The 23,290-nt window shown below is 33.6% G+C and overlaps 1 protein-coding gene across 2 annotated transcripts in view; it reads right to left on the bottom strand.

The window, feature by feature from the left end:
- Positions 1-5,809: 5,809 nt before the first annotated feature.
- The window catches only part of slc6a13 (solute carrier family 6 member 13), a 46,404-nt gene continuing 28,923 nt past the window's right edge, over positions 5,810-23,290 (bottom strand). For both annotated transcript variants that reach the window (XM_087311525.1, XM_087311524.1), the window contains exons 10-15: positions 17,793-17,905; positions 17,461-17,598; positions 14,803-14,905; positions 12,228-12,328; positions 11,874-12,044; positions 5,810-9,427 (exon numbers count right to left, since the gene is read on the bottom strand). In XM_087311525.1, the coding sequence (XP_087167651.1) occupies positions 9,245-9,427; positions 11,874-12,044; positions 12,228-12,328; positions 14,803-14,905; positions 17,461-17,598; positions 17,793-17,905 (809 nt within the window). In that variant the 3' untranslated portion in view covers positions 5,810-9,244. The remainder of the gene's footprint in view (positions 9,428-11,873; positions 12,045-12,227; positions 12,329-14,802; positions 14,906-17,460; positions 17,599-17,792; positions 17,906-23,290) is intronic.

Below are 23,290 nucleotides of genomic sequence, written 5' to 3' on the forward strand. Positions count from 1 at the left end.
TGTAAAATCTAAAAAATAATAATAATAATTAAAGTAAATAAAACAAAATATAAAAAATAAATATAAATAAAATACATTTATTTTATTTTGTTTTAATTATTTTTTTTTACATTTTATTTTACTTTAATTTCTAATTTTTTTATTTTTTATAGTATTTTTATTTTGTTTTATTTATTTTAATTAAAAATGATATATAAAATAAAATAAAATGTAAAAAATAAATAGAAATAAAATATATTTAAATAAACAAAATAAAACAAAATTAAATTCTTAAATTCAATCAAATTAAATTAAACTGGACTAGAGGACAAGCGACCAATCAGTGGAGAAATAAAATAAAATGTAAAATATAAATTAAAAAATTAATTAGAATACATAAAATACATTTTAATTTAATTAAATTAAACCTGACATGAGGATAAGCGACCAATGAGTGGAGAAATAAAATAAAGTAAAACAAAAATTTAATTAGACTTGACATGAGGACAAGTGACCAATCAGTATGAAATAAAATAAAATAAAATATAGCAAAATATCAATTGAAAGGACACAAAAGCTTTTACTTAAGTCAAACAAATAAAAGGTTTGTTTACCTCAAGACTTCAATAATTACAACATTTACAGCTTCAAATGTATTATTATATTTCATATTTACCTCTCAGTATCATTTTTGTTCATAAAAATTATGAAAACTTTGAATTTGTAAGCAGTTTGTATATCAATATATGCAAATGTAATTTTCTCAGTCTCATCGGATATGCGCATTTACATTTAAAAGTAATATTAATTATAAAATAAAGTTAATAAACAAAAATATAAAAGCACATACATTTAATAAAGTGCACTAAAAATAGAATGACAATATTTCATATTATTTTTATTTTAACAAAAATAATAAAGCTTTAGCAACAGCATTTTTTTGTTTTTGTTTACAGATCTCTAAACGTTATTTATTACAAAAAAAAACTTACATTAACAACAAACATTTACAACCTATACAACAGTAAACTATCATTTTTTGGGACATTTACCTACTTTGATGTTGATTCATTCATTATTTTCGGCTCAGACTCTTTATTAATTAGGGGTCGCCACAGCGAAATGAACCACCAACTTACTTTAATGTTGATATTATATATAAATTAATGTCAAAATTTAATTTATTACATGAAATCTGACATACAAATCATTTTAAACCTTAATTTTTAAGTTATGGATAATGTAAAAAAATATTTTGGCAAATAAAAAAAAAAAAAGTATAAAAGTATGTTTAATTTAAACATGTTTTCTGCAATGATCTCTTCATGTCTAAACAGCAATGCTGAATTAAATATAACTCGCAATCTTGAGCATAAAGTATTTTCAGTTTTATTGATGAATTGTACATGAGTAATACAGTATATCTGGCTCAAATCTAACACATTTACAAAGTTGTAAAAGCCAAACTCTCGCACTGTTCTGTACAGGTTATATACATGCGACATGTCCAACACTTCATATACGTCATATGACAACATGTACCAAGGAAAATAGGCGTCTGATTGGTCCTGGATATGCAATCTGATTGATTTGTGCAGACGTTAAAATTTCATACGTTTATATCACATTTGTTAAACAGTAGATTCTAGACAAACGTATGGAAGCTCGTTTCTGCCGTGGGATAAAAACATAAGTGCAAATACTTAAGAGATACTTAAAATTGTGAAAAGTATTGTCAGAATTGGGAAATGGTCGAACTCCAAATTGTGAGAAATAAAGAAATAAAATAAGGATAAAAATATTTAAAAAATAATTGAGATGAAGTCTGACTAAAATGAATTCAGAATCATGAGAAGTAAATTCAGATTTACAAGAAATAAAGTCAGCATTACGAGTATCACAGTCAGAATATCAGGCATAGTAAACATTACGGAAATAGTCAGAATCACGAGAGAAAAAGTAAAAAACGCAAGAAATATGTTCAAGATTACGAAAATAGTCAAAATTGCGAAAATAGTCAGAATTCCGGAAAATAAAATTGGAATTACAAAAATAGTCAGAATTGCGGGGAAAAAAGTCAGAAATACGAAAATAGTCAAACTTAAAGAGTAAGAATTGCGTAAAGAGTCAAAATTGCGAGAAATAAAGTCAAAATTACGAAAAAAGTCAGAATTTTGAGAAATAAAGTCAGAATTACGAAAATAGTCAAACTTAAACCGCCAGAATTGCACAAAGAGTCCGAATTACAAAAATAGTCAAACTTAAACTTATTCAAAATAAAGACAGAATTACGAAAATAGTCAAAATGAAATATTCAGAATTGCGGAAAGAGTCAGAATTGCGAGAAATAAAGTCAGAATTATAGAAATAGTCAGATTTATGAAAAAATTCAGTATTGCGAGAAATAAAGTCAAAATTACGAAAGTAGTCAAACTTAAATAGTCAGAATTGCGTAAAGAGTAAGAATTGCGGGAAATAAAGTCATAACTATAGAAATAGTCAGAATTGCGTAAAGAGTAAGAATTGCGGGAAATAAAGTCATTATTATAGAAATAGTCAGAATTACGAAAATAGTCAAACTTAAACAGTCACAATTGCGCAAAGAGTCAGAATTACAAAAATAGTCAAACTTAACCTTAAACAAAATAAAGTCAGAATTACGAAAATAGTCAAAATGAAATAGTCAGAATTGCGCAAAGAGTCAGAATTATAAAAATAGTCAAACTTAACCTTAAATAAAATAAAGTCAGAATTACGAAAATAGTCAAAATGAAATAATCAGAATTGCGTAAAGAGTCAGAATTGCGAGAAATAAAGTCAGAATTACGGAAATAGTTAGAATTACGAAAATAGTCAGTAATGCGAAAAATAGTCAGAATAGCGGAATTAGTCAAAGTTACAGAAATAGTAAGAATCGCAAGAAATAAAGTCAGAATTGCAGTAACAGTCAAAGTTACGGAAAAAGCCAGAATCGCAAGAAATAATATAAGAATTTTGAGAAACATAGTCAGAATTATGGAAATAGTCAGAATTACATAAATAGTCAAAATTACGAAAAATAAAGTCAGAATTGCGGAAACATTCAAAGTTACGAAAATAGACAACATTTCGAAATTAGTCCAAATTAAATAGTCAGAATTACCGAAATAGAATTGTGTAGAGTCAGAATTAGGAGAAATATAGTCAGAATTATTAAAATAGTCAGAATTACAAGAAAGAAATTCAGAAAAGCAAGAAATATATTCAGAATTATGGAAAAGTCAGAATTACGAAAATAGTCAGTAATGCAAGAAATAAAGTGAGAATTGTGGAAATAGTCAAAGTAACGTAAAGAGTCAGATTCAGGAGAAATAAAGTCAGAATTGCAGAAATAGTCAAAGTTACCGAAATAGTAAGGATCGCAAGAAATAATGAAAAAATTATGAGGAATATAGTCACAATTGCGGAAATCATCAAAGTAACGGAAATAGTCAGAATCATGAGAAATAATGTCAGAATTACGAGAAATATAGTCAGAATTGTGGAAATAGTGAAAATTCAGAGAAATCAATTCAAGTCAGAAATCAAGTCAGAATCGCAAGAAATAAAGTCGGAATTTTGGAAAAAATCTAAATTGTGAAAAATTTAATCTGAAACGAGAGTAATAAAGTCAAATTTGCGAAAACAGTAATAATTGCAGAAATACTCATGGAAATGGTCAAAATTGTGAGATATAATGTCAGAATAACGAGGAATAAAGTCAGTATTACGTAAATACTCAGAGTAACGAATATAGTTAAAATTGTGAGAAATAATGTCAGAATTGCAGAAATAGTTTTTTTTTACAATTTATAAAAAAAAAAAAAAATCTCGGAATCGTCTGAAACAAATTCAGAATTGCGAGAAATAAATCTACAATTGTACAACAGGTCTAAATGAGCTCCTTTATGTTTGAACCCACGGCGAACTGTGCTTCCATACTAAGGTACACCGCTCTTTACTAAAGTTCCATAACAAAAACACAAAAAATACAACGATTTATACCCCTAAAACATTCTCAAGTGCACAAAAGTGATCGCCACCCCAAACCGCTTCACATCAGTCCTGTCTAAACCCTTCATAGACATCGATACAGGATCTGCTGAGCTTATGACACATCCACACGGACTCTAGAAAAACACTAGTTTGCTTCCTCAGAAAGCAGATGCATTGATGGTTTGAGCTGAAACCGTCATAAAGACACTCCAGTTTGTGTTTGTTTCCCGCTCTGCCCCCTGCTGGACAAAGGGTGTAATGGAGGAAATCCTTGACAGAAAATGTGAATTATTAAGTGGACATTTGACACAACAAACTTGTATGATAGATGCTTTTTCAGCTGAACACAAAGTACACTGAATTCACTGGCCACGGGCGCTTGTGTTCTGATGAAAAATATAAAGTTGACAAAACAAAAATAAACAAATGTAGGTTTGCAATGAGGTGAGAGTGAATAAAACCATGAGCTTTGATTTCTGAGCGTGATTTTCACCACTTCAAAACTCAAAACAGAAGCAGAAGGCTTTGGGTGAATCTTTTCGTCTCGCTTCCATCTGTAAATACATTATTTGTGTATTTAAATGAGTATTTTATCACATCAGTTTAACGCTTGTGTCAATATTAAAGAGAGCAGAATATTACAGTGCTTCCTCAAATCACACACACAGACAAGACATGACACACACACACACACACACACACACACACACACACACACACACACACAGTTAATTAATCCACCAATACAAAACAAAAGACACAAATTCTTTGTAGGAAAATAAGAAAAATTAGTGTAAAAAAAAAGTGTATAAAATACAGCTGAAGTCAGAATTATTCGCCCCCTATTTATTTTCCCCCAATTACTGATGAGAGTTGGGAAGATTGTTTCAGCACATTTCTACACATAATAGTTGTAATAACTCATCTCTAATAACTGATTTATTTTATCTTTGTCATGATGACAGTAAATAATATTAGACTAGATATTCTTCAAGACACTTCTATACAGCTTAAAGTGACATTTAAAGGCTTCACTAGGGTAATTAGGGTAAAGTTAGGGTAATTAGGCAAGATATTGTATAACTGTTGTTTGTTCTGTAGACTATTGAAAATATATAGCCTAAAGGGTTAATAATATGGACCTTAAAATGGTTTAAAAAATTTAAAACTGCTTTTATTGTAGCCGAAATTAAACAAATCAGACTTTCTCCGGAAGAAAAAATATTATCAGACATACTGTGAAAATTTTCTTGCTCTGTTAAACATCATTTGGAAAATATTTTTAAAAATATATATATAAAGTCAAAGTTGGGTGAATAATTCTGACCTCAACTGTTTATAGACAAAACAATATTTATATTCTTTTCCAACAAGTGTTTGTTTTTTGTTCTGCTCTGATGGTTTCATACAAATTTGATAATCAAACATTTTAAAAATTCAATATTTAAACACATATACACTACCGGTCAAAAGTTGGCGGTTCATTCCGCTGTGGCGACCCCAGATTAATAAAGGGACTAAACCAAAAAAGAAAATGAATGAATGAATATAAACTACTTCTGAAAAGTTATTTTATAGTGCATTTTACATCTTTTATACTATTTTTGAGTAAATTAATGCAGTCTTGGTGAGCAGGAGAAGCTTATTTTAAAACATTTAAGAATCTTACTGACCCCAAACTTTTGACCGTTAGTGTTCTGTACATATATATAAATATATACACTGTAAAAAATAAATCGGTAAAATTTACGGTAAAAAAACGGCAGCTGTGGTTGCCAGTACTTTACCGTTTAAAACACGGTACAAACCGTAAAAGTAACTTCTCATTTTTACGGTAAACTACCGTATTTTATTAATTTAAAGAGGTAGTATGTCTGTATTTTGAATGACCAACATCTACACATCTTTTGTTACACAGTTAGACACGTTAGCACACCCACATGCAGGTGGTGATGAGAACGTTACATAATGATCACAATTAACTTTTCCCACAAGCAGGAAAGAGTATCAGCATATAGAAGGTGCTCAGTGTCATTCACACAGCTGCTGAACACCAGTATGGTAACATAAAATTAAAGTCATGAAATAAACATTGTTTATCAACATTAGATGTAACATAAATCTCTAATGTACATTACTGATGGGGAAACAGTTAAAAAGATCCATATTAATGTCAATAAAATGCATAAAAAGGGATGTGCCATGCAGGGAATTCTGGGAAAGTCAATTTACGGTTATTCGCCGTATATATTAAGGAAACATACCGTTAACCAGGTTATGGATTTGTAATGTAGCATTTTTACAGTTTTTTTACCGTTGAAGTCATGGCCATTTTTTACAGTGTACAGTCGGAATTATTCGCCTCCTTTGAATTCTTTTTCTTTTTTAAATATTTCCCAAATGATGTTTAACAGATTGAGGAAATGTTCACAGTATGTCTGATAATATTTTTTCTTCTGCAGAAAGTCTGATTTGTTTTATTTCGGCTAGAATAAAAGCAGTTTTAAATTTTTAAAACACCATTTTAAGGACAATATTATTAGCCACTTTAAGCTTTATTTTTTCCATAGTCTACAGAACAAACCATCGTTTTACAATGACTTGCCTAATTACCCTAATCTGCCTAGTTACCCTAATTACCCTAGTTAACCTTTAAATGTCACTTTAAGCTGTATAGAAGTGTCTTGAAGAATATCTAGTCTAATATTATTTACTGTCATCATGACAAAGAGAAAATAAATCAGTTATTAGAGATGAGTTATTAAAACTATTATGATTAGAAATGTGCTGAAACAATCTTCTCTTCGTTAAACAAAAATAAGGGAAAAATAAACAGGGGGGCTAATAATTCTGACTTCACCTGTGTATGTAGAAAATATAAATTTTTATTTACTTTTACACTCTATTTTTTACAATTTATAGTTCTGACGACATTTTAAATTGACATTTTTTTGCACATTTTCTTTTTGCATTAATCTCATTCATATTAACCCTCGAGTCAACAGATTAAACTGAATATCTCAAGTAAAGAAACCCTAAAATTATTGTAAATGTGTTTTGAACTGTGGAAATATAAATTTATATCATCTAATTTCAAATTAACAATAATCTGCGTATAAATGAAAAGTTATATTCTTAGGTTTTTAATTATATTATTTCATTGACATGCCAGCTAGGAGGGTCATTTAACCTTTGCCTTGCTGACTACAGGCTAAGCCAAAGTGATGCAATTATCTGTTTCACAGCATGGGGTGTCTATTGTTTTCTCTTTTCGATCAAATGGTCTGGCGGTTTCTGTCTCCAGAACATGATGGGATCAAGGCCTGAAAGAGCAGTTTACCCTGCCGACCACAACTCTTAATTTGCATGCTTTGTTTAGCCATATCCCCTCCTCCTAAGAACACAATATAGACATGAAATCTTTGTCTTAAATCAGACTTGTGTGAGACTTGTGTGAGACTTGTGAAAGAACTTGCAGACTGCGGACCTCTAGTAGGCTCTTGCAGACACATGGACATCTTAAAGACGCTGTATGACTGCAGATTAACCAACACGTCTCAATAAAGGAATTCTGCTTGTTTCGAGTCTCCTGGACTGGGTTCTTCTCCTCTTTTAACTCATTTATTTTTTTTCAACAGAACTAATGAGTAGTCTTAACGAATCCATGGTTATTCAAATTGTAAATGTTTAAATATGTAAATAATTCAGTTTTGTTTGTATTATTGCATGTCAAACTCCTCAAATACTCAAATCAAGAGTTAACAGGAGGCAGAAGCGTGAATATTCTGCTGTCTGTGATATCGACACACTGTTTATTTGTGCACAGACCTCTGTCATGTCTCTCTGGTGTGTGTGTTTGTGTGTGTTTGTGTGGGTTCATGTGTGTTTTTGCAGGAGTGTGTCTGTACTTGCATGTGTGTGTGTCTGTAAGTGTGTGTGTGTTTGCATGTGTGTTTGTGTATGTATTTGTGTGCGTAAGCGCATGTGTGTGTATGTTTCTTTGTGTTTGCATGTGTGTGTGTGTGTGTGTGTGTGTTTGTTGCATGTGTGTGTTTGTGAATGTATATGTGTGCGTAAGCCTATGTGTGTGTATGTTTCTGTGTGTTTGCATGTGTGTGTGTGCGTATTTGCATGTGTGTGTGTGTGTGTATTTGCATGTGTGTGTTTTTGTGTTGGCGTGTGTGTCTGTAAGTGTGCGCGTTTGCTTGTGTGTTTGTTTGTGTATGTATGTGTGTGTGTGTGTGTTTCCATGTGTATGTGTGCATGTGTGAATGTGTGCATGTGTGTATGTGTGTGTTTGTATGCGTGTTTGTTTGGACGTGTGTTTGTGTGTGTGTGTTTGTGTGTGTGTGTGTTTGTATGCCTGTGTTTGCATGTGTGTTTGTGTGCATGTTTGTGTTTGGGTGTGTGTCTGTGTGATTGCATGTGTGTATATGTATGTGATTTCATGTGTGTGTGTGTGTGTTTGCATGTGAGATTGTGTGTGTGTGTGTGTTTATTGGTCTCTCTGGTATGTGTATGTGTGTGTCTGTTTGTTTATGTGTTTGCATGTGTGTGTGTGTGTGTGTGTGTGTGGGTTTGTTTATGTGTTTCCATGCGTGTGTTTGTTTATGTGTTTGCATATGTGTGTGTGTGTGTGTGTTTGTTTGTTTATGTGTTTGCATATATGTGTGTGTGTGTGTGTGTGTGTGTGTGTGGGTTTGTTTATGTGTTTCCATGCGTGTGTGTGTTTGTTTATGTGTTTGCATATGTGTGTGTGTGTGAGTGTGTGTTTGTTTGTGTTTGCATATGTGTGTGTGTGAGTGTGTGTTTGTTTATGTGTTTGCATATGTGTGTGTGTGAGTGTGTGTTTGTTTATGTGTTTGCATATATGTGTGTTTGTGTGTGTGTGTGTGTGTGTGTGTGTGTGTGTGTGAGTGTGTGTTTGTTTATGTGTTTGCATATGTGTGTGTGTGAGTGTGTGTTTGTTTATGTGTTTGCATATATGTGTGTTTGTGTGTGAGTGTGTGTTTGTTTATGTGTTTGCATATATGTGTGTGTGTGTGTGTGTGTGTGAGTGTGTGTTTGTTTATGTGTTTGCATATGTGTGTGTGTTTGTTTGTTTATGTGTTTGCATATATGTGTGTGTGTGTGTGTGTGTGTGTGTGTGTGTGTGTGTGTGTGTGTGTGTGTGTGTGTGTGTGTGTGTATTTGGCTGCCTGTCCTGCACTGTGAGGTATGATGGGAAGGTTCAGACTGCGCTCAGCGTTTGCTAACAGTGCGACTCTTTCTCTCTAACAGGGAAATATCCGTCTCTGTTGTGTGTGTGTGAGTGTGTGTGTGTGCTGTGCTGATGCAGAGAGTCTCCGTCTGCTGAAAACACCGCCTGCAGCTTCTCCTGCTCGCGTCGGCTTTTGGGCAGATCTGGAGACGGCCGGATGAGAAACTGCACACGCTGAGGAGACAGAAACACACCGCTCAACAACATATGAAGCACACACAAACACAACACACTGTACAGGTCATGTGTGTGTGAGAATACTGTTCAATATAGTGATAATAAACATATACATTTACATTCAGTCACTTAGCAGAAGCTTGAGCAAGCACCACATACACTCACCAGCCACTTTATTAGGTACACCTGTCCAACTGCTTGTTAATGCAAATGTCTAATCAGCCAATCACACGGCAGCAGCTCAATGCATTTAGGCATGTAGACATGGTCAATACGATCTGCTGCAGTTCAAACTGAGCATCAGAATGAGGAAGAAAGGGGATTCAAAGGTGAAAGGGATGCTTGTTGGTGACAGACTGGCTGGTCTGAGTATTTCAGAAACTGCTGATCTACTGGGATTTTCACGCACAACCATCTCTAGGGTTTACAGAGAACGGCCTGCTAAAGAGGAAATATCCAGTGAGCGGCAGTTCTGTGGGCGCAAATGCCTTGTTGATGCCGGAGGTCAGAGGAGAATGGCCAGACTGGTTTCAGCTGATAGAAAGGCAACAGTAACTCAAATAAGCACTCGCTACAACCGAGCTCTGCAGAAGAGCATCTCTGAACACACAACACGGCCAACCTTGAGGCGGATGGGCTACAGCAGCAGAAGAGCACACCGGGTGCCGCTCCTGTCAGCTAAGAACAGGAAACTGAGGCTACAATTCACACAGACTCACCAAAACTGGACAATAGAAGATTGGAGAAACGTTGCTGCTCTGATGAGTCTCCATTTCTGCTCACACATTCAGATGCTCGGCTCACAATTTGGCCTCAGCAACATGAAAGCATGAATCCATCCTGCCTTGTATCAGCGGTTCAGGCTGGTGGTGGTGGTGTAATGGTGTGGGGGAGATTTTCTTGGCACACTTTGGGTCCATTAGTACCAATTGAGCATCAACGCCACAGCCTACCTGAGTATTGCTGCTGACCATGTCCATCCCTTTATGAGCACAGTGTCTCCATCTTCTGATGGCTACTTCCAGCAGGATAACGCAGCATGTCATAAAGCTCAATCATCTCAGACTGGTTTCTTGAACATGACAATGAGTTCACTGTAATCAAATGGCCTCCACAGTCACTAGAGCTCAATCCAATAGAGCAGCTTTGGGATGTGGTGAACGGGAGATTGGCATCATGGATGTGCAGCCAACAAATCTGCAGCAACTGTGTGATGCTTTCATGTCAACATGGAGGAAAATCTCTGAGGAATATTTCCAGTACCCTGTTGAATCTATAACACGGAGGATTAAAGTTGTTCTAAAGCAGTGCAACCCTGTTTATTAGGTGTACCTAATAAAATGGCCAGTGAGAGTAGTTTTATGTTCAATTTATATATATATATATATATATATATATATATATATATATATATATATATATATATATATAATTTAAAAATATATATATATATATATATGCTGTCAAAATGTGCATTTTCTAGCAGAATTGACATTATCTAAATAAATAAATTCACAAATGAAAATGGTATAACACACTACTATAATTACACTCATTTGCTAATACGAAAATAAATAATTAAATATATAGTGTATGATGTCAAATGTACATTATATTCATATAAATAAAGAAAAAAAGAACATGCTACTGTCATAAGGCTAGTATGCTTTAAATGTGTAGATTAAATAAGAATGTGTTTAAGAAATTAAATACTAAAACTAATGGAACATCATGTTACCACACTGTATATACTGGTTATCATAGGTTTGATTTTTATTTTCCTATATTAAATTAAATGTATATGCAAATAAAATATATATGTACATAAGTAGAAATTATATATATATATATATATATATATATATATATATATATATATATATACATATATATATATATATATATATATATATATATATATATATATATATATATATATATATATATATATATATATATAATATACATATATATATATAAATAAATTCTTTATACAATGCACAAAATGTATATTTGAATGTATATAATAGTATATTTAAAATAAAATAAAAGTTATATTACTTACATTAAAATTAATTAGATTAATATACTGATCCACAGATTAATAAATAAGTAAATAAAAATAAGCATCATTATACAATAACTTGCCTAATTACCCTAACATGCCTACTTACCCTAATTACCCTAGTTAAGCCTTTAAATGTCACTTTAAGCTGTATAGAAGTGTCTTGAAGAATATCTAGTCTAATATTATTTACTGTCATCATGGCAAAGATAAAATAAATCAGTTATTAGAGATGAGTTATTACAACTATTATGATTAGAAATGTGTTGAAAACAATCTTCTCTCCGGTAAACAGAAATTAGGGAAAAAAATTAACAGGGGGGCTAATAATTCTGACTTAAACTGCATATATATATGTAGTGAAATAGTAGAGTTTACCTCCATCAATGACCCTTTAGTAGTGCCCATTCTGTAAATGACCCAGAGCGGCACACAGATCATGGAAGACAGAGCCAGCATCCAGCCCAGCGCGTAACCCCACCACGGGTACACATACTCATTGTTATACTTCAGCGGAGTGTACTTGATCAGAGAGAACGCGAACGTGCCCTGAAAACACACCAAAACACACACCATCAGCACAATAATGTGTGTCGCTGCGGCAGCCGCACCAGCAGAGGGCAGCATTGAGCTTAAAATCAGGTGGAAAACATCTGAAAACAGGCTGGGAAAACATTGGAGAATTCAGGATATACACTTTTATCAATGATAAATAGCAGGTAAATAACTCACAAAACATGTGGCTGGAGTGAAGAAGAGCCAACAGTATTTAATATATGGGCCAGGACGATAACCAATCATGTCCTCGATGTTATCATAGAAACGATTCGCACCTGAAAAACAACACAGAAATGATGGAATAATAAAAATAATACATATAAAAATAAATGTATTTTTTAAATAACTGGTTTGAAATATATATACTTTTAGTTAGTTATCTCAAAGATGACTGTGGTGTCACTTTTTCATACGAAAAATGTATGCATCAGTTTTATTTTCCTGTTCCACCCCAAAGAATATGCCCTAGTTTTAGGTGCAACCCCTGATTGTGTTAAACCTTTAGTCAAATCTGGCTCTAAAGTTCTTTAGATTCTTTTTTGACAACAGAAATCTTTTTGTTGACCAAACTCTTCTCAGTTCTATCAAACAAAGATATTCGCTTGGTTATTAATAGTTCTCGGATCTCTTTCCCTGCTTGCATAGGCTTCTGGATTAATATATTTGATGACAGATTGGGATCAGTTTTGGCTTCTTCGGAAAAAAAGTCTTTTTATCTAATAAAGCTGTTGAAGTCTCAATCAAAATCACTTATAGTTGCTACTCAATAAATACCAAACTAGCTAAATTTAATAATAGTATTTCCCCGAAATGCTCATTCTGTACTCAATCCACTTGTTAAGTGTGACGTCATGCAAAGCGGCTTCCGGGTCCAAGCGCTCTATTCAACTGTATAGGGAGACTCATGAAATGCTAATAATAAACGTTTACAAAGCGATTTAATACGTTCGAAAATCACGATCAAAATATATATGCCCATGCCTAATATCCGATGGCCAGATAGTTTTAAATTTTTTTATAAATTGTTAAAATGTTGGTATTTCCCTGCTGAAAAATCCAGTTTAAACCAGCCTAGGATAGTTGGCTGGTTTTAGCTGGTCGACCAGGCTGGTTTTAAAGGTGTTTTGGCAACTTCCAGGCAGGTTTCCAGTCATTTCCAGCCTGGTATTAGCTGGTTTGGCTGGAAATTGACCTGCTTAAACCATCTAAAACCAGCTTGACCAGCCTGGTTTAAGCTGGACATAGCTGGTTTTGGCGGGACTCCCAGCCTGGCTAGGCTGGTTAAGCTGGTTTTAGCTGGTCATCTCCCAGCCTGTCCAGCTAAAACCAGGCTGGAAATGGATGGAAACCAGACTGGAAGTGGCCAAAACCCCTCTAAAACCAGGCTGGTCGACCAGCTAAAACCAGACAACCATCCTAGGCTGGTTTAAGCTGGATTTTTCAGCAGGGTTGTGATGCAGCAAGCCCAGAGATTGTTGTGTACACTATGACTTTAATTAAAATTAACTTTAATGTGTGATATGAATAAAAAGTGATCATAAACGAATAATTTCTCAACTCAAATGAGTGGCGGCTTGGACCGGGAAACGTCACCAACACATCACCACTTAACAAGCGGATATGATGAAGCACTAAACCTTTTATTTTGGGAGTGTGCTTACTGTAAAGTGTTTTGGGTTGACTTTTCCAGTTTCATTAAAAAATTCTTATTTCCAAATCTCTGTATTTCCCCAAAAAGTGTACTCTTTGGTTACTCGCTGAATGTAGATCCTTCTCATTGTAAATGTATTATTGATGTATTGTTTTTTTTAGCAAAATTTTACATCCATAAATGTAAATTTATTTACTTTATTTATTTACTTAATTTATTGGCGTGAACTTTTTAAAGACTCTAACAAATACATTGCATGTAAAACGCTTTCTAGGAGTAAATCATTTAGACTTGTTTAATTTGCTTTGTCTTCTTGTTCATATTTTATCTTTGTAATGTTCTTTCTTGCATTAAAACTGAAATCAAATGAGTTATTTAGTTAGTTAGTTTAATTTTAGTTTAATTATTTTAGTATCTAGTGAACAGACTTAAATTAAAATTATATGTATTTCATATTATTTATATAATTAAATTTAAATAATATTTGTAAAAATCTAAATACGTGACTTTGAATTAATTAGTAAATATAATAAAATATGTATCATTTATAAATTATTTTACAAATTTTACATGAAACTGCTTAATTATATTAATTTACATATATTCTACATATTATAAAATATTAATATATTATAAATATTATCAAAAAATGTGAATGATACAAAATTTTTTGTGCAATTTATAAATATAATATACAAAGAAATGTAAATATTATAACAAGTTACTTGTGTGATATAATTTGAAAAAATATAAATTTACATTTATTAATTTATCAAATAAATAGTAAGAATTTTCTTCACTTGTTTTTAGTTTTAAATTAAACAGTCCATTTTGTCCATTAAATAATTCAAATAATTTGGATAGAATTATAAATACAATATAAAATATATAAACAACTACATTTAGAATATATTTAGTTCACGCAAATCAATATAAACATAAAATAAAAAATACAAACACATACGTAAAAACACAAATCAAATTAACAGTAAACATTTTTCATACTTAAAAATATTAATAATTTGATTGATAATATGATCAAATATGTATAGGTAATATACGATATTATAAAAATGATAAAAACTAGCAGCATCTCACCATAAATCCAGGCAATGCAGACGGTCTCGAAGATGGCCACAAACAGCAGACACATGCCGCTGGCAGCGTAATAGTCGAACAGCTGGAAGACATACATTCCTCCCTGAAACAAATAATTGTAGTGCAGTTTAGAGACTGATATTGTCAGAGCAGTGAAGACACAGATGTAGTCATAATTGTGTGGTGTAGACACTGATATCGTAATTATAGAAAGGTGTAGACACCGATATGGTCATTACAGAACAGTGTATACACCGATATCATAATTATAGAGCGGTGTAGACACCGATAGGGTCATTACAGAACAGTAAATACACCGATATTATCATTTTAGAGAGGCGTAGAGACCAATATAGTCATTATAGAACAGTGTATACACCGATATTATCATTTTAGAGAGGTGTAGACACCGATATGGTCATTACAGAACAGTGTATACACCGATATTATCATTTTAGAGAAGTGCAAACACCGATATGGTCATTACAGAACAGTTTATACACCGATATTATCATTTTAGAGAGGTGTAGACACCAATATGGTCATTACAGAACAGTGTATACACCAATATGATTATTTTAGAGAGGTGTAGACATCGATATGGTCATTACAGAACAGTTTATACACCGATATTATCATTTTAGAGAGGTGTAGACACCAATATGGTCATTACAGAACAGTTTATACACCCATATTATCATTTTAGAGAGGTGTAGACACCAATATGGTCATTACAGAAGTGTATACACCAATATTATCATTTTAGAGAGGTATAGACACCAATATGGTCATTACAGAACAGTTTATACACCAATATGGTCATTATAGAGAGGTGTAGACACCGATATGGTCATTACAGAACAGTTTATACACCAATATGGTCATTATAGAGAGGTGTAGACACCGATATGGTCATTACAGAACAGTTTATACACCAATATGGTCATTATAGAGAGGTGTAGACACCGATATGGTCATTGCAGAACAGTGTATACACCGATATAATCATTTTAGAGAGGTGTAGACACCAATATGGTCATTACAGAAGTGTATACACCAATATTATCATTTTAGAGAGGTATAGACACCGATATGGTCATTACAGAACAGTTTATACACTAATATTATCATTTTAGAGAAGTGTAAACACCGATATGGTCATTACAGAACAGTAAATACACCGATATTATCATTTTAGAGAAGTGTAAACACAGATATGGTCATTACAGATCAGTTCATACACCGATATTATCATTTTAGAGAGGTGTAGACACCAATATGGTCATTACAGAACAGTGTATACACCGATATGTTCATTATAGAACAGTGTATACATCGATATGGTCATTACAGAACAGTATATACACCGATATTATCATTTTAAAGTGGTGTAGACAATGATATGGACGTATCAGAACATTGTATACACCGATATTGAAGTTTTAGAGAAGTGTAGACATTGATATAATCATTACAGAGAGGTGTAGACACTGATATTATTATTTTAGAGAGGTGTAGACACCAATATGGACATTATAAAACAGTGTATGCACTGATATTATCATTTTAGAATGGTGAAGACACCGATATGGACATTATAGTTTGGTGTAGACACTAATATTGTCCTTTTATAGAGGTGTAGACACCAATATGGCCATTATAGAGCAGTGTATACACCGATTTTATAATTTTAGAGTGGTGAAGACAACGATATGGACATTATAGTTTGGTGTAGACACAAATATTGTCCTTTTAGAAGTGTAGACACAAATATGGTCATTATAGAGAAGCGTATACACTGATTTTATCATTTTAGAGGGGTGTAGGCACCGATATGGACATTATAGTTTGGTGTAGACGCAAATATTGTCCTTTTAGAAGTGTAGACACCAATATGGTCATTATAGAGAAGCGTATACACTGATTTTATCATTTTAGAGTGGTGTATACACCGATATGGACATTATAGTTTGGTGTAGACACAAATATTTCCTTTTAGAGAGGTGTAGACACTGATATGGTCATTATAGAGCAGTGTAGACACTGATATTGTTGTATTAGACTAAGGTACATACCAATATGGTAATTTTAGAGAGGTGTAGACACTGATATGGTCATTATTAAAGTGGGGTAGACACCGATAGGGTCATTTTACAGCAGTGTCCACAGCAATATGCCCATTATAGAGTAATGTAGAAACCAATATGATCATTATAGTGTGATATATATATATATATATATATATATTAATTTGGTCATTACAGAGTGGTGTAGACACTGATATAGTCATAATAAAACTGTGTAGACTCCAATATTTTCCTTTTAGAGTGGTGTAGACATCGATATGGACATAATAGTTTGGTGTAGACACTAATATTTTCCTTTTAGAGTGGTGTAGATATGGATATGGTCATTATTGAGCAGTGTAGACAATGATATTGTTGTTTTAGAGTGAGGTAGATAACGATGTAGTCCTTTTAGAGAGGTGTAGACACCAATATGATCATTATAAAGTGGGGTAGACACCGATATGGCCATTATAGAACGATGTATACACCAATATGGTCATAATAAAGTGGTGCAGACATTATATGGTCTTTATAGAGTGGTGTAGACAATAATTTGGTCATTATGATGAGGAATGAGCTGATCCAGTACCTCAGTCAGCATGATAAGGCCCACAAGGAAGGACACGATGGCCACCACCAGGATCAGCAGCTCCCGTCGGTTCTTACGGCGGAAGAAAGATGGATACATGTCCACCATCGCCGTCACCAGACTCTCCACACACACAAACTGAACACACAACACAACTCTGGGTTAGTGGCTTCTACAACGTACATGATGGATTATTGTTTAGTTCTTCATTAGATTTATAGTGATCATTCAATGTTGCACTGTAAATGAAAACTTTAATACTCAATCCTGCAATTCTACACACACTTTACTACAAATATCCAAGAAAAGCAGAAGTGAGAGCAGATTCACACCTGACTGTCCAAACCCAGCAGTACAATCATGATGAAGAAGAAACAGGCCCACAGTGGAGAGATGGGCATCATGGACACGGCCCGCGGGTATGCGATAAACGCCAGACCAGGACCTGAAAGAGACCAGCATAAGCATTCAGACCACACATACAATTGAAGTCAAAATGATTCACCTTCTTGTTAATTTTATTTTCTTTTTTAAGTATTTCCCAAATGATGTTTAACAGAGCAAGCAATTTTTCACAGTATTTCCTATAATATTTTCCTTCTGGAGAAACTTTCGGCTAGAATAAAAGCAGTTTTTATTTTTTTAAAACCAAGAATAAAATATTATAAAAATTATTATTTACTACATCAATATAAACACCACTGCCCCCATGCCTTCTCCATGTCGGGGGGCTTTTTCAGGTTATTTATGAAAGTCTGCATCTGTATATTGTGATTATAATTAGCAGTATTATTTATTTTATGCAGATTTATATTTGTTTTAATAAACTGAAGTGTAGATTTGTCCAGCTGTGGGGTTTTGGAGACGTCTGCATCAGCATATGGGGCATAAGAACAGGACATGTGTTTGGATTTACTTAGTTTTCTGACCACACCTCATTATTATTGTTAATTTATTCCTTTGCTGGTTGAACAGAACAGAATTCAGAAATAGTTTTGGAGCAAATCTTTGAGCTCAACAAACGAAATTAAACATGTCGGCTAATAGATGTGTTCAGTGGAGTGAGTTTCCACAGTTACCTCACTCCACCAAAGTAAAGGAGTAAAGAGTGAAAATAAAGTAAAGAGAAAGTAAAGAGGCTGAATGGAGGAGGCTCATTCTTTATCCTTATGCTGCAGATGCTCTGTTTAACTGTTTTCTCACTAGTGAAGCCTTCAGTTTTTACACTTACAAAGTCCGCCAAGTAAATAGCAAATGTGCCATGGCGCGACACAACAGACTCTTGAAGGGAATGAGAGATGAGACTCTGATTGGTTTATTCTCAAAATATGCACCATTTAACACACTGCTAACACTGCTAGCATGTTTCAAAACACTAGTTGCATGATTTAACACACTGCTAACATTATTTAAACACTAGTAGCCCAATTTAACACACTGCTAACACTGCTAGCATGTTGTAAAACACTAGTTGCATGATTTTACACACTGCTAACATGTTTTAACACTGTTAATATGTTTTAAAACACCAGCAGCATGATTCAACACACTGCTAACACAGTTAGCATGTTGGAAAACACTAGTTGCGTGATTGAACACACTGCTAACATTTTTTAAAACACTAGCAGCTAAATGTAACACACTGTTAACACTGCTAGCATGTTGTAAAACACTTGAACGCACTAATAACATATTTTAAAACACTAGCAGCATGATTTAAGACACTGGTAATAATGCTAGCATGTTGTAAAACACTAGTTACATGATGGAACACATCGCTAACATGTTTTAAAACACTAGCAGCAACATTTAACACACTGTTAACACTTCTAGCATGCTGGAAAACACTAGTTACATGATTGAACACATTGCTAGCATGTTTTAAAACACTAGCAGCAAGATTTAACATACTGCTAACATTGCTAGCATGCTGGAAAACACTATTTACATGAGGAGTAAAGAGTGAAAATAAAGTAAAGAGAAAGTAAAGAGGCTGAATGGAGGAGGCTCGTTCTTTATCCTTACGCTGCAGATGCTCTGTAGTGAAGCGTTCTTTTTTCACACTTACAAAGTCCGCCAAGTAAATAGCAGCAAATGTGCCATGGCGCGACACAACAGACTCTTAAAGGGAATGAGAGATGAGACTCTGATTGGTTTATTCTCAAAATACACCCAGAACTCATTTAGAGAATAAGCTCAGCCCTGTTAGACCATGCGCCGAGGCACAGAGGGTATTTTTCCGTCCTAAAAATAGCACAAGTGGATTCGGACACACCCTTTTGCGCCCTGTGCTTTAGACTTTGCACCTAGACCGTTAAAATAGAGCCCTATATTATTAGCCCCCTTAAGCAATATTTGTTTTCGATTGTATACAGAACAAACCACTGTTAACTTGCCTAATTAACCTAATTTTAAATAATTTAAAGTTTTATTCAACTTTAAATTGAATACTAGCATCTTAAAATATTATGTACTGTGACTAAATTCATGCTTGTTAGCATTAGTTAATGTACTGTGAGTTAACAAGAACTAACAAACAACTTAATTTTTTATTAACGAAGATTGATAAATACTATAATAAAGTATTTGTTCACTGTTTGTTCGTGTCCGTAAATACATTAACTTATTAACTAAGTGTTATCTTGTAATTCAATATAGAGCAGTATATAATCTGGGAAACATGAACTGGTTCACATATATCGATTAAACCGGCCTTGGCACATAAAAAGAAAGAGGTCTTTTATAAACAAAGCTCAGCCCAGACGAATGTGTGCATTAGCAGAGACAGAGATCACTGCGAGTCTGTGGGCCAAAAGTCATAGAGCTAAACATATCTGACTGGACAGTCTGACACTCGATGGAGGATTAGCACAGTGCTAGCTTTAACTAGAGAAAACCCTAACTTTGAGGCTGACCCGAGGAAGACTGATTTATCACACAGCTAGCATGTTTTAAAACAATAGAAGCAGGATTTAACCCACTGCTAACACTGCTAGCATGTTGTAAAACACTTGTTGCATAATTTAACACACTGCTAACATGTTTTAAACACTAGTAGCAAAATTTAACACACTGCTAACACTGCTAGCATGTTGTAAAACACTAGTTGCATGATTTAACACACTGCTAACATGTTTTAAACACTAGTAGCAGAATTTAACACACTGCTAACATGTTTTAAACACTAGTAGCAGAATTTAACACACTGCTAACATGTTTTAAACACTAGTAGCAGAATTTAACACACTGCTAACATGTTTTAAACACTAGTAGCAGAATTTAACACACTGCTAACATGTTTTAAACACTAGTAGCAAAATTTAACACACTGCTAACATGTTTTAACACTGTTAATATGTTTTAAAACATATTACGGTGCCCGTAATTATACAAGAGTCAGAAATTGAGATCGTTTCGTCATATAGGTACCTGGGTGTATATTTGAACAACAAGCTCGATTGGTCTGAAAACACAATCCAGGTGTATAAGAAGGGTCAGAGCCGCATTCATTTATTAAGACGACTGAGGTCCTTTGGTGTGTGTCAGACACTGTTAAAAACTTTTTATGACTCTGTGGTGTCTTCTGTGATTCTGTATGCTGTAACCTGCTGGGGAGGGGGACTGTTGGAGAAGGAGAAAAACAAATTGAATAAGCTCATAAAAAGGGCAGGTTCTGTTGTGGGGGGTGCACTACCTACCATAGAAGAGATTGCACAGGAGCGAATGCTGGACAAATTTGTTAGTATAATGAACCACGATAGTCATCCCCTTTATGATACAGTCCAAGCGTGTGCAAGCTCTTTTAGTACAAGATTAATTCAACCCCGGTGCTACAGAGAAAGATACAGGAAGTCTTTTTTACCAACTGTGATCAGATTGTATAACCAAAGTCATACCAGATGAATTGTGCTGAACTTGAATTAGATATTGGATATGAACAAGTGTTTACTCGTTGTTTTTGGAACCAAGGTGTGCAGTATGAAATGTAATCTTATTATTGTTTTTATATGTATGTAACTTATTTATCTATTTTTAGTATGGAGAGCTCTGCTGTGACATGTGAATTTCCCTCCGGGGATTAATAAAGTCAAACTAAACTAACTAAACTAAACTAAACTAAAACAGCAGTAGCATGATTCAACACACTGCTAACAGCTAGCATGTTGGAAAATACTAGTTGCGTGATTGAACACATTGCTAACATTTTTTAAAACACTAGCAGCTAAATTTAAAACACTGTTAGGATGTTGTAAAACACTTGAACACTAATAACATATTTTAAAACACTAGCAGCATGATTTAAGACACTGCTAATAATGCTAGCATGTTGTAAAACACTAGTTACATGATTGAACACACTGCTAACATGTTTTAAAACACTAGCAGCAAGATTTAACATACTGCTAACACTGCTAGCATGCTGGAAAACACTAGTTACATGATTGAACACATTGCTAGCAAGTTTTAACACTGCTAGCATGATTTAAAACACTAGCAGCCAGATTTAACAGACTGTTAACACTGCTAACATGTTTTAAAACACTTTCTAATACTGCTAGCATGTTTTGAAACCCTGGCTGTATGATTTGACACACTGTTAACACGTTTGACACTGCTATCATGTTTTAAAACACTACTGGCATGACTTAACACACTGTTAATAGCGCTAACATGTTTTAAAACATTAGCAGCATGATTCACACACTGCTAACACTGCTAGTATGTTGTTAAACACTACTTGCTGAATTAAACAGACTTCTAACATGTTTTCACACAGCTAGCATGTTTAAAAAATGCTACTTGATTGATTAAACAGACTGTTAACATGTTTTCACACTGCTAGGATGTTTTAAAACGCTAGTTGTATGATTTAACACACTGCTAATACTCCTAGCATGTTTTAAAACAATAGTGGCATGATTTAACACACTGCTATCATGTTTTAACACGGCTAATATCTTTTAAAACACTAGTAGCATGATTCAACACACTTTAATACTGCAAGCATGTTTTAAAACCGTACTTGTATGATTTAACACACTGTAAACACTGCTAACATGTTGTAAAACTGTAGTAGCATGATTGAACACAACATTAACATTGCTAGCATGCTTTAAAACAAAAGTAGCATGATATAGCACACTGTAAATACTGCTAGCATTTTTTATTTAGTTGCCTGATTTAACAATGCTAGCATGTTTACAATTACTTATTCCAATATTATTACAATATTAAAATAATGTTTTTTGTGTGTTGATAGCATGTTTCTAGCATGATATACCTCACTGCTAATACATTTTAAAACACTGTTATCATGCTTCATGATAAACTACACTGCTAGCATGTTTTTGTGTGTTGACAGCATCTTTCTAGCACGATATACCTCACTGCTAATGCATTTTAAAACATTTTAGCTTGCTTCATAAACTATATGCTAGCAAGTTTTTTTGTATTTTGATAACATGTTTCTAGCATGATATACCTCACTGGTAATACATTTTAAGCTGTTAGCATGCTTCATGATAAACTACACTGCTAGCATGTTTTTGTGTGTTGACAGCATGTTTCTAGCATAATATACCTCACTGCTAATACATTATAAAACACTGTTAGCATGCTTCATGATAAACTACACTGCTAGCATGTTTTTGTGTGTTGACAGCATGTTTCTAGCATAATACACCTCACTGCTAAGACATTTTAAAACACTGTTAGCATGCTTCATGATAAACTACACTGCTAGCATGTTTTTGTGTGTTGATAGCATGTTTCTAGCATGATCTACCTCACGGCTAATGCATTTTAAAACACTGTTAGCATGCTTCATGAT

This window comes from Danio rerio, chromosome 25 (genome assembly GCF_052040795.2).
Source record: "Danio rerio strain M-AB ecotype USA chromosome 25, GRCz13ab, whole genome shotgun sequence".
Lineage (NCBI taxonomy): Eukaryota > Metazoa > Chordata > Actinopteri > Cypriniformes > Danionidae > Danio > Danio rerio.